Genomic DNA, 12,282 nt, shown 5'->3' with positions numbered 1-12,282 from the left:
GCGGGTGTGTGTGTGCGTGTGTGTGGAGAGAGAGAGGGAGAGAGAGAGGGAGAGAGAGGGAGAGGGAGAGAGAGAGGGAGAGAGAGAGGGGGAGGGAGAGAGAGAGGGGGAGAGAGAGAGAGAGCTGTATATATCGATCGATCGATCGATCGAGACAGCACATGGATTTGATAAAAATTGTTGCAGCAACGCACCGGCTCAAGCGCGCATGCGCACACAGTATAAATTCATTAACAGAGTAGGAGTGATAGGAATTGTAGAACGTTTGCAGGTTAATAGGTAAAGGGGTGTGTCCAGTAACACACCAACATACACACTGTGGAGGAAATGGGGAGGTGGCTGTCGTAGAGAGTAACGGAGTGAGAGAAATAGAAACAGTGGGAGAAGGAATAACAATAAAAGTAGCAGGAGGCGTGCCTGTAGGAGATAAAGTGAGAGTAACAGAAAGTAGGGGAAGGGATGACAATAGTAGGCGTGGTTAAAGAGAGAAAAACAGAAACATTGAGAACGTACATTAATGGGCGGAGCTACAATAGAGACGGTAAAATCAAGGTGATAGCGGGTAAAGGATAGCGAGTTTACTACAATAGACGACGAATGAGAGTGAGGAGAGAAGGTTAGAGTGAGAGTGACAGAAACAAGATGTAAATGTGAGAGAGGAGAGTTTCAGAAACATGAGAGAGGGTGTGGCTATAAGAAAATTGTAGAAACAATTACAAGGCGTCAACAGTTAAGAGAGAAGTAGTCAGAGAGAGCGGAAGATTGACAAGAAGAAACCACAAGAAAATTCATATGACTTATTACATTGATGCGTTCGCGCACGTGTGTGTGTATGAAGGGGGCGTGGCCTTATGGTTAAAATGCTTGGTTCACCATCATGTCGCGGGTTCATTTTCTAGACGGGGCAACGTGTTGTGTTCTTGAGCAAGTCCCTTCATTTCACATTGCTCTGGTCTACTTAAATGTCACACACATACTGTAGATGTTCCGCTGGATCAAAGAGTAGGATAGTTACATAGGGTGTCCATATCAACTTGCGACTATGTAAGCCCCTAAAAAAAAAAAATTTTTTTTAAGTATGGTACACACTACTACGCTATGCTCGTTCGCGAGTGACGACCGAGACCTTCGGCCTGGGTCTTCTACTATAGCCTCGAGCTGACAAAAGCCTTGTGAATTGATTTGGTAGATGGAAACTGAAAGAAGCTCGTCGTGTGTGTGTGTGTGTGTGTGAGCGTGTCCCCCACCACCGCTTCACAACCAGTGTTGGTGTGTTTACGCCCCCGTAACTTAGCGGTTTAGCAAAAAGAGACCAGCAGTATCAGTACCAGGCTTAAAAAAAAAAAAAAGTCTTAGTGACGATTTGTTCGACTAAACGCCTTCAAGGCGATGTTCCAGCATGGCCGCAGCCCAGTGGCCGAAACAAGTAAAAGATACAAATTTACGAAGTGGGATGCTGGATTGAATATACCCTCAGAAGGCCCCAGCATAGTGGCACCCCCAGACAGTATATCTGGGGAGGTTCCGAATGGAATTGAGGAGGACGTTCCAGAATACGGATGATTGGAAGAAAATAATCAATGGCCTATACCCCTGGAAGGGAGTCAAGAATGTGAGTGAATAAATGATAAAACAAAGGGAGGAGGGGGAAATAACAAGATGTCTAATAAAGAATTCTTTTTAATGTTTTATTTTTCAATCTCATTTTTTTAATGCAGTATTATTATTATTATTTTTATTTTATTAAATTTTAATTCTATAAAGAATCGTCAGCAAATAACAAAAGCTACACTATTCAAGTGAGGCACTGGTGCTCAAAGAAAAAAAAATTCAGGCAGAAGTTACTTATTTCAAAAAAAAAAAAAAAATCATGACAAAATTCCTTGATCCCACCCCCCACATAAAACAAATTTCAGTTTCGTTTTCAGTTTGGAATTTCAAATTTAAACAAAAAAAAAAAGTTTGCTATTTTTCTAAGTTTTCCTAAAATTGAAATTAGAAAGACAGAAAATTATCAAAAAGAAAAAAAAAAAATCTTTTAAATTGTTAAATCTGAAAACTTAGAGTAAAAAAAAATATAAATAAATAAAAATTCATTAAAATCCAATAAATAACTCAAATTTAATTTCAAATTGATTTTTTTAAACAATTAAAATTTTTGAGGGGTTTTGCTTTTTTGTAATTATTAAACAATTAAATTCCATTTTAAGTTCAAAACTTTGAATTTACATTTCATCCACCTCTTGCTTTTTTTTTTTTAAATATATATATATATATATATATATATATACATACATACACAGATCTAAATTTCTGAAAGTATATTTTAGAATGGTTAAATTTGAAATTTCAAACTGAAAAAGAACTGAAATTTTTTCAAAAAAAAAAAAAAAAAAAAAAAAAAATTACAAATTGAATTAAATTGAAATCCCCTGTTACAAGTTATAAACATTTTTTTTTATTATTATTTTCCAAAGACCAGCTTTGGAAGAGAAGAGGGGAAGAAAAAAAATTTTTTTCATTTTCATCTGTTTCGACAGAGGCTTTAACTGTTTTTTTAGTGTCGCTTTCTGATAGGTGAGATCTTAAAAAGATTGTTGGGTTATTTGTTTTGTTATTAGTTTACAAACAGCTGATCAACAGCAAAATCAATTAGTTAATTAAACAATGGAATTTGTACACAAAACATAAAAATCAGCTTGTAATTTTGTTTCAAAAAGAAAAAAAAAAAAAAAAAAAGGTTTAGATGGAAAAGAGAAAGTGGTTTCATTTTTAAAAAAATTAATTTCACTTAAGAAATCTAATGTTCATATTTGTATTTAACAGAAATTTAACAGAATTTTAAAAAAGTTATTTCACAGAATGCAAGCTGCATTAAAAAGGAAAAAGGAAAAAATAATAATAATATTCAAGATATATTGAAGATAGTGAAATTAAAACATACATGAATTCTTTTGTGTGTGTGTTGCCCCAGCATGGCCTCAGGCTGTAGGTTGAAATAAGTAAAATGCAAGAAGAGTACAAGATTTCATACTTCAAAACACAAGGCCGCAACAAAAACCATATAAGAGAATGAGATTGTGAGATGTTCATGCTTTTCCTCAAGAACATTGATAGCGTGAGTGAAATGAATGTTCCTAACATTTAACCAGGATTTGGGATTAACCAAGGGATTAAGGCTCAAAGGGTGCCTTAATCCAGTGCTGTTCTACAGAGCTTGCCTACATTGATTTTTCACAAGGCCAACTCTTGAAGGAGCAGTATAGTTGACCAAATTGACCTCAGCACATAACTGGTATGTGTAGATATATATTTTGTTGGCCTCTGCCGAATGAAGGGCAAAGGTCAACTTTGGCAGGATATGAAACTGAGAACTGTAAGCCAAAGTAGCTGAGGTTTCCACTAATTCTGAGAAACTCTCCAAACTACAAAAAGTGATAGTATAAATTAAAACTGTCCTGATATTTTAATTTGGCAACAAAGAAAAAAAAATTAATATTTTTTAATTAAAAGTCTCAGCAAAGAAAAGAAGGAAGGAGTAGTTATTGTTTGTTTTTTCTTTTTCAAAGAAATCAAAGCATATATATATATATATATATATATATATATATATATATATATATGTAAAACGGGGTGAATAATAATATTTAGAGAGTTTAATTAATGTTGGCAAGAGTACAAACCAGTGTGTTTATGTATGTATAGAGAGTGATGGTGTGCCTAAGGATACATGAAACTGCCAAATTCAGCCATCCCACCCCCCACCCCCCATACACACACATACCAGCAGAGTCTGCATAAATAATCCTTTACTTGGTAATACAAAAATGTTCAAAAAAACACAAAGAAACAAAAGCAAGAGTCACAAAAATCCAGTAGATCTCGTTTGACCGCTGTCCTTTGGGCTGCTTTCAGTGAATGTTTTATCCAAAGAAACGGAAGGAAAAAAAGAAACTGAAGTAAAACACGGTCCTCCATAAGATAACTAGAGAAAGCAGAAGAAGAGGAGTTTTATTAAAATTCCCAGCTGGCTCAGTTTAACCCCTTTGGGTCTAAACACCCACCCCCAATAAACCACATCTGGTTTTATAATATGAAACCCATTTTTGAGATATTCATACTTAAAATCCTTTCCCTACTTGAGAGGCATTTGTTTGCTTTCTTTTATTCGTTTCAGTCATTTGACTGCAGCCTAGTACTTATTGTAAGCCTAGTACTTATTCTATCGGTCTCTTTTGCCAAACCGCTAAGTTACACAGATGTAAATACACCAAAATTAGTTGTCAAGTGATGGTGGGGACACAAACAGCAGCTACATGATAAAAAAGAAAAGAAAGAAAAAAAGCAGATAAATAGGTCTGTCTTAAGCACATGGACTCATTAGGTCAGAGTTTATCCTTGTTCTCAAAGAGCACAAGAGACAAAGTACTAAAGTTTCCACCACCCCTTGGAAAGGACCCCAGCCAATCACAGAGTTAACCCCAGCTGCTGTAAGTATTTATTTCCAGCAGAATAGACAGGAGAAATGAAAAGTAAAATACCTTGCCCAAGAGAACATTACACATTGACACGGATTGAAACCCATGACATTACAATCGAGAGCCCAGTTGCCTAACCATTAGACCACACTTAACAATGGAAAAAATTAATTATCTAACTGAATCCCTCCAAATTACTAATTACTACCAAACTTAATTGAAACATGTGGATAGTGCATTTCAGAATTTCATTAGAAATATTATTATGGAAAAGTTAATGGAATGCCAATCTAATTAATGGTCAAATAGTTCAGGCATCATATTTCACTAATTAATTTTCAATGACCTTGTCTACATAATTAACAATAAGATTCAATGCTGAAAATACACAACAAAATTCATATGAGTCCCCTGCACATAGTTGGGTCCCAAAGTACAAATATACAATAGTAAAACATACAAAAAACAAAAAAAACAGTATTGCAGTTAACTTCACAAGGGTTTCATTTAAAATTATAAATACACAGACACCCAAAAGCTCATCAACTCACAGCACATTCTTAGAAAAACATTCAGGTTTTCTCTTTGAAATACGAAGGCAAAACAATCGTAAAATTCATTTTCTGATCAGAAATGTTGATTTGACTGTATTTATAACAATAATAATGCTTTCTACTATAGGCACAAGGCCTGAAATTTGAGGGGAGGAGACCAGTCGATTACATCAACCCCAGTGTTTCACTGGTGCTTAATTTATCGACACCGAAAGGATGAAAGGCAAAGTCGACCTCAGTGGAATCTGAACCCAGAACATAAGGACAGACAAAATGCCTCTAAGCATTTCGGCTGGCATGCTAACGATTCTGCCAACTCACCACCTTAATAGTAATAAAAACTAATTTAAACAGGAGGATGAAAATGTAAAGTTGACTTCAGAGGGATTTGAACTCAGAATGCAAAAAAATTGGCAGCAACAATAACAATAATGTGGCTCTGGATCCCTTCTACACAGGAAAAAGACAGGATGGTCACAACTGGAGTACCTTTGATCATAAGATTACTTGATGAAAGCAGAGCTAAGGTTTAACAACAACAAAAATAACAAAAAGCAGCCAAAAGGTCATCATCAGGGACAAGTGCTTCGAGCTCCAGCTTCTAGTTTGATCCAGATCTCCCTGCCCTTCCAACTTACAACCACACACTGGGGATACAATGACAGTGTGTCACCACACTGCAAGATGACAAACTTATTTATACCTGACAGCTAAACTGGAAGAGAACTTGGACAAGGAGAAACCAAACTACAGCCAAAATATGTCACAAAAATGACCGATACTGGAGAAGAACTCAAAATATTTATTAGTTGATGTAATGAAAACATGTCCACAGGACAACTTCACTTATAGACACTTTGAATTCAACAGGCTGCGTTTAATCCACTGTAGCATTAAAAAAAAAAAAGGATGTAAAAAAATGCTTATTTTTGAAAACAATTCACAAAAGCTCAATAGTTTCTAGACTAACGAGTTTCAACAAGTAACGAGTTTCACTCAACATCTAACGAATTTCTCTCAACATCTTATTTGTGAAACGCCAATAGAAATTTCTTTCAACAAAGCCCAAACCAAGCTAATTTTTAAAAGGAGATGGGAGTGTAATCACTTGAACCAGCTTCAGTATATTACTGGTACTTACTGGATGAAGAGGAGATTGTTAACACAAAGTGGTTAACCCATTAAACTCACAAGTATGCTTTAGCAGGTAATTTCCTTTTTGACTGTCCCTGGAAGACACAATAGAGGGTGGCTATGTAGTTTTGTGTTTATGGCTTGCTAATTAACAGAAACCTCGGTATTTTCAGCTGCAAACACAAAAACTATGTGGTTGCCTGCTTTTGTGTCTTCCAAAGGTTACAGTGAAATGAAATCATGCCTGGAAACGTGCACATGCAGGATGAAAAGGTTAAGATCCTGACAAAGTTACCTATACATTTATCTAGAGACAGTAGGACAGAATCCCATGGCAGCTTTTTGGAGAGGTGGAAATGATTAGATTTATCCTATAGCACCTAAATTACCAATATCTAAAACCAAGACTAAGAAAGTTAAAACAACTACCAGGTATTATAACAGTTTGCATATAATAACATTGGTTTCAAATTTTGGCACAAGGCCAGCAATTTTGAGGGAAGGCGTTAAGTCAATTACACTGACCCCAGCACTCAACTGGTACTTAATTTATCAACCCTCGAAAGGATGAAAGTCAAAGTTGACCTCAGTGGCGTTTGAACTCAGAACATAAAGACAGACTAATTGCTGCTAAGCACTTTGCCCAGCACGCTAATGGTTCCACCAGCTCACCACCTTTACATGCTACACAAAGACTCTTTAGGGCTCAATTCAAGCCTTCAATTTTGTTGTTTTCTCCCTACAGAAGTAAAATATTTGAACTGGCCAACCATTACTAACAGTAACTGCTGTAAGATCAAGCAAACATGACCCAGTTAAGGTGTGCAATTCTGTGGGGAGAAGAGAGAACTAAAATTGAGAAGACATCAACCACAAGAGGAGTTTGGAGGAAAGACAGAAAGGAAAGAAGATAGCAGTTCTATTATAAGTTCTATTTAGTGATGAGAGATGGCATAGAGCAAGTTAGTACAAGAGAAACTGCCAATTTATAAAAAAAGAAAGAAAAAAAACCAGCCTTGCAACTATTCAAATTGGCAAGAACAAATGTATTTGTTGAACGTAAGGCCTCATTTTATAACCTTGTAATTTTAGAGGTAAGTGTAAAAATGGGCAACACCCAGAGAGTCTGCACTCTCTTCAGAGATATAAAAAAAATTGGAAGAAAACTGCCATTGTAATTTGGAAAGTATTTGCATGAATCTGCCAGACTATGAGAATTTTGAAGAATAATTCAAGCTGAAGGTGCAAATATTAATCCAGTGGCTTTATTAATTCCATTCCCTGCCAGTTTTAGCAGTGCCATCTTGATCACTGCTCCAAAATAAAGTCAATTGCTTCTCAAACTAGCAAATAAACTATCAAATGATTATAGATCTTCTAAGAATCTAAAAGTTATACCTTCTGCAAAGCACCATCGCATAGATACACACTTACTACACACTAACAAATGATCAGATGAAACTGAGTAACAGTTTGTGAAGATTTTTTTCAGCTTTAATAAACTGTATACTACTCTACTTTTGGTATTGAGTACTATTTTTCCCACCTTGTTTTGCAACTGTGTCTTTACTTGTGAGCATATGTGTATTAATAAATATTTATTCAAAACATTTATATGGTAGACAAATGATTTTACATAAGGTCTCACAAGCAGCATCCCTGAAATGCCAAGAGAAAGTTTGGTAATATTCAGGTCTTGTCCAAAGACATTAACCCTTTTCAATAGCCACTTGCAGTTCCCGGATACTAAAGCCCAGGTTTTAAAGTGTTCATATTTAAATTAAAACTTCCCATCGTAATTCTATGCAAGAAACTTTCCTTAAATTATGTTCTAAACACCTGTCTAATAATCGAAATATTGAGTAACCCCTTCCCGCCTTTTGAGAACTATCAGCAGGAAAAGCTTAACACTGAAAGGGAAAAACAACTTTAAACCAGAAACCAAAACTGGAAGCTAACCACTTAGGCTGATGTTTCCTCCTGTTGTATGGGAAATCTACCCAGGTAGCTATTCCTCTCAAATAAAGAGGAACTTAGAGTGAAGCTGAGGAGTTGAGAGTCTTACCTTAACTTTGACAACTCTCATAGAGTTTTGGCTCTACCTTCTCTTTGAAAAAACATTTCTGTGTATGAGTGTGTGTGGTGTAACATATATTCACTAATGATATTGCCATAACTGCCTACAATTAAAGGGAGTTTAAATGAAGCTGTAGCAATCATATATACAAATTGAAACATGTCAACAAGTTACGAAAATAACCCTTTAACAATTGTACAATACAGAGTAGTCATGGGCCACCTTTGGCTCACAGCCACATGCAACCCTCAAGACTTTCTGAATAACACATCCAACGAAAAATTACCTTGAAATTTTTTAGCAGTACATCCTACCAGATGATGAGCCATGTCTCATGTGACCCAATTCTCAAAAAGGGTAGCTCGTGCCTGACAGAGAATATATTTATTAAATGATGCAGGCATGCAACAAATTCAGAACTCTGAGTTTCTTGACAGCAATTAATTCAACACTCATTGTTCTCCAACTGTTGCAAGCATGTTTAATATGGGGGGGACAGCTGGTGCAAGCTGGAAGCCAGCACCAAATGTCTTTACCATTTAAGAGGAACGATCCTTCTACACTTAATTATGAGACATAAGTAAAAAGAAAAAGAAATTCCTTTATGTCTTCAAAGTCCTAACTTCCAGCTTATATTCTAACACGAAGAGAAAATAGGGAAAACACTGGTACTTTATTTTAATGACCTTGAGAGTATGAAAGGTAAAGATGACCTCAGCAAGATTTGAACCCAGAACATAAAGATCTGGAATAAATACTGCAAGGTATTTTGTCTGATGCTCTAATGAAGTTACCAATCCATTGCCCTCTTAGAATAGCAAGAATGGTTTCAAATTTTGGCACAAGGTCAGCAATTTCGGGGGATGAGATAAGTTGATTGCATCGACCCCAGCGCATTACTGGTACTTATTTCATCGACCTTTGAAAGGATGAAAGGCAAAGTCAACCTCAGTGGGATTTGAACACAGAACATGAGGAACCAAAAGAAATACTGATAAGAATTCTGCCACCTTGCTGCCTTCTTTGGCTTAAGGCCTGCTTTTAGGGGGCGGGTGGGGGAGTTAGTCAAGTACATGAAGCCCAATGCTCAACTGGTACTTATTATAATCAACCTTGGAAAAATGAAAGGCAAAGTTGACCTTAGCGGAATTTGAACTGAGAACAGAAAGAGCCAAAAGGAAATGCTGCTAAGCGATTTCACCTGTGTGCTAACGATTCTACCTGCTTGCTCCCTTCAGAATGGTAATTAAACCATTTTACAAACTAGAAATTAAAGACTCTAAGATAAACACTCAACAGAGCCTAAATTTCACAAATTAATTCTTAAATAAACCAGGTTTTCAAAGTTTCTAAAATATTTTGCAACAGAAGAGTACAAGGTTGCAAAGCTGATTAGGATGTTATTTCCTAGGGAAAAAAAAAAATTATACCTTTTGCACAAGGCCAGCAATGATTGGGATTTTATTTTACCGATTCCTGAAGGGACAAAAGGCAGAGTTGACTTTGGCAGGAACTGAGCTTAGCATGTAAAGAGCTGGAAGAAATGGTGCCAAGCATTTCGTCTGACACACTAACGATTCAACCAGCTTGCCACCTTAATAATAATAATCCTTTCTACTATAGGCACAAGGCCTGAAATTTTGGGGGAGGGGGCCAGTCGATTAGATTGACCCCAGTACGCAACTGGTACTTAATTTATCGACCCCGAAAGGATGAAACGCAAAATCAACCTCAGCGGAATTTGAACTCAGAATGTAAAGACAGACGAAATACCGCTAAGCATTTTGTCCGGCGTGCTAACAATTCCGCCAACTTGCCGTCTTCCTTAATATAATAATAATTCTAATTTCTAATTTCAGCACAAGGCCTGCATTTTGAGAGACGAGAGCAAGTCAATCATATCGACCCCCAGTAATTGACTGGCCCTTTATCAACCCCGGATGAATTTTTAACTAAGTATTTAACGAGTTTTAAGAAATTCCAGAAAGTATTTTGTTTGATGCTCCAACGATTTTGCCAGTTCACTGCCTTAACAATTCTAGTGGAAAGGGAGTAGGTTAATTACATTGACCACAGCGCTCAAATGGTGTCTATTTTACTTATTCCGAAAGGACGACAGACAAAGTCAACCTCGACAGCATTTGAACTCTGAACACGAAGCTGGAAGAAGCATTTTGTCCAACACTGTAACAATTCTGCCAATTTACTGCCAACAACAACAACAACAACAATAATAATAATAATAATAATAATAATCCATCCTTTAGTTTCAACACTGAAAGTCTCGAGATTACATGGAATTCAAAAAGAAAAGAACTTGGAAAATAGAAAGAAAAAAGAAAAGAAAAATAAAAAAAAAAAACAGATTGGCAAATAACAAATGTGTTTTGAAAAAAAAAAATATCTTACATATTTATACAAGAAGGGATAAATTAGAGGCAAAGGGTTCATTGAATTAAATTGACCCCCTCAGTGAATTTGCCCAGTACTCTTATTCTCTTGACTGAAGGTGGTGGTGGTAGGGTGGGTGGGTGTTTGATGTAGGGTTGGTTTGGTGACAGAAAGGCAAAAGCTGACACCGGAGGGATTTAAATTCAGAAAATAGAGAGAAGATAGGGAGGGAGAGAGAGTATAACTACTAAATACCATAAGTCATTTTGTCTGGTAATGTTACCAATTCCGCCATTTGTTGCCCTTTGACCTTCCGCTTAGGAAAGAATAATAAGGAAAACATGAAAAGCAATGAATAAATTAAAGAATGAAAGAAATCAATTTGTAAAACAGAAATTTACAAAAAAAAAAAAAGAAAAGGAAAAGTAAAAGATTAAAACTTCTTGTCTCATTAGTTTGTTTTTTGTTTTTTTTGGTCAGTTTTGTAATGTATTCACGCAACTTTGCTTGCATCCAATGTCTTTTGCTATAGATCGGAATGTAGACTAAGTTCAGAGACTAGACAAGCACCTTGCAGAGAAACGGAAAATGCTAGCCCAGGATTAGATAGATATCACAATAATTTGAATTTAATGTATTCAGGATGGAGAAGAGGAATTTTAAAAAAAAAAAAAAAAAAAACATACCATCCTACAAAGAAAGTTCCAGATTTTTCATATTTTGACAAGTTGATATGGTTTTTCTTTTTTCTTTGTCCCCCACTTCACCCCTCTCTTTCTTGGCTGTCTCCGATCAATCAGGAGTTTCTATGGATATGATAGGTACAACAATCCGTGGTTGTTCTTCTATGATATTTGGTTTACTTCCGAGACTGTCCAGTTTACTGATGCCAGACGAGCTCTCGTCGGAATCAGCTTCGTCACTCTGTAACGAGTAACTAATATTTCCGTATTCCTGTAGAAGGGGGAACACACCCAAGAGAAACTGGCAAAAGTCTTTCCGAATGCCAAACCACCCTGAAAAGAAAAAAGAAAATAATAATAATAACAATATTATTAATAATAATAATAATAATAACAACAATAATAATAATAATAACTTCAAATTTAGTGTTCAACTGGTACTTGTTTCATCGACCCCAAAAGGATGAAAGGCAAAGTCAACTTCGATGGAATTTGAACTCAGAACAGCGAAATACTGCTAAGCATTTCACCCAGCATGCTAACGATTCTGCCACCTCAATAATAGTTATAATAATAATAATATAGGTTTCAAATTCTGGCACAAGGTCAGCAATTTTATGACTCTTAGTACATGTTTTGGGGACACAGCAAGCGAACGGTTGTTCTGTGTGTTCACCATTTGTTCGTATTGCAGCTTCCGGCATGAATGCCAAGCAGTACAGCATGTCGCTTCCAAATTTTTGGCGGAGTGACTTGCGTCATGGTGCTGTTTTTTCTCACAGACGGGTGCCCAACTGATCCTACTATACTGTGTAGTTGACAAAGATCAAAAATAAACAATGCACATGTGTGAAATTAAAAATATAAAATGGCGACAATTTATCCATTGCAGCATAGCAGCTGAATATTCCATGCTTGAAATTGAGGAAGAAAACTGAGGAGCCAGTCAACAAAATGGGAAACTC

General features: G+C 36.2%; 1 protein-coding gene across 4 annotated transcripts in view; it reads right to left on the bottom strand.

Moving 5' to 3' along the window:
• Positions 1 to 1,036: 1,036 nt before the first annotated feature.
• Positions 1,037 to 12,282, bottom strand: part of LOC106872416 (transmembrane protein 185B) — a 32,337-nt gene continuing 21,091 nt past the window's right edge. For 2 of the 4 annotated variants that reach the window (XM_089361446.1, XM_014919412.3), the window contains one exon: positions 1,675 to 11,650. In XM_089361446.1, the coding sequence (XP_089217572.1) occupies positions 11,427 to 11,650 (224 nt within the window). In that variant the 3' untranslated portion in view covers positions 1,675 to 11,426. Of the gene's footprint in view, positions 1,053 to 1,674; positions 11,651 to 12,282 lie in introns of those variants that run through there. The other 2 variants (XR_016243961.1, XR_016243960.1) reach the window with 2 other exon arrangements.

This window comes from Octopus bimaculoides, chromosome 13 (genome assembly GCF_046866305.1).
Source record: "Octopus bimaculoides isolate indiv1 chromosome 13, ASM4686630v1, whole genome shotgun sequence".
Taxonomy (NCBI): Eukaryota; Metazoa; Mollusca; class Cephalopoda; order Octopoda; family Octopodidae; genus Octopus; species Octopus bimaculoides.
Note: the sequence above shows the minus strand (reverse complement) of the source record. Positions and strands in the feature narration are given on the sequence as shown.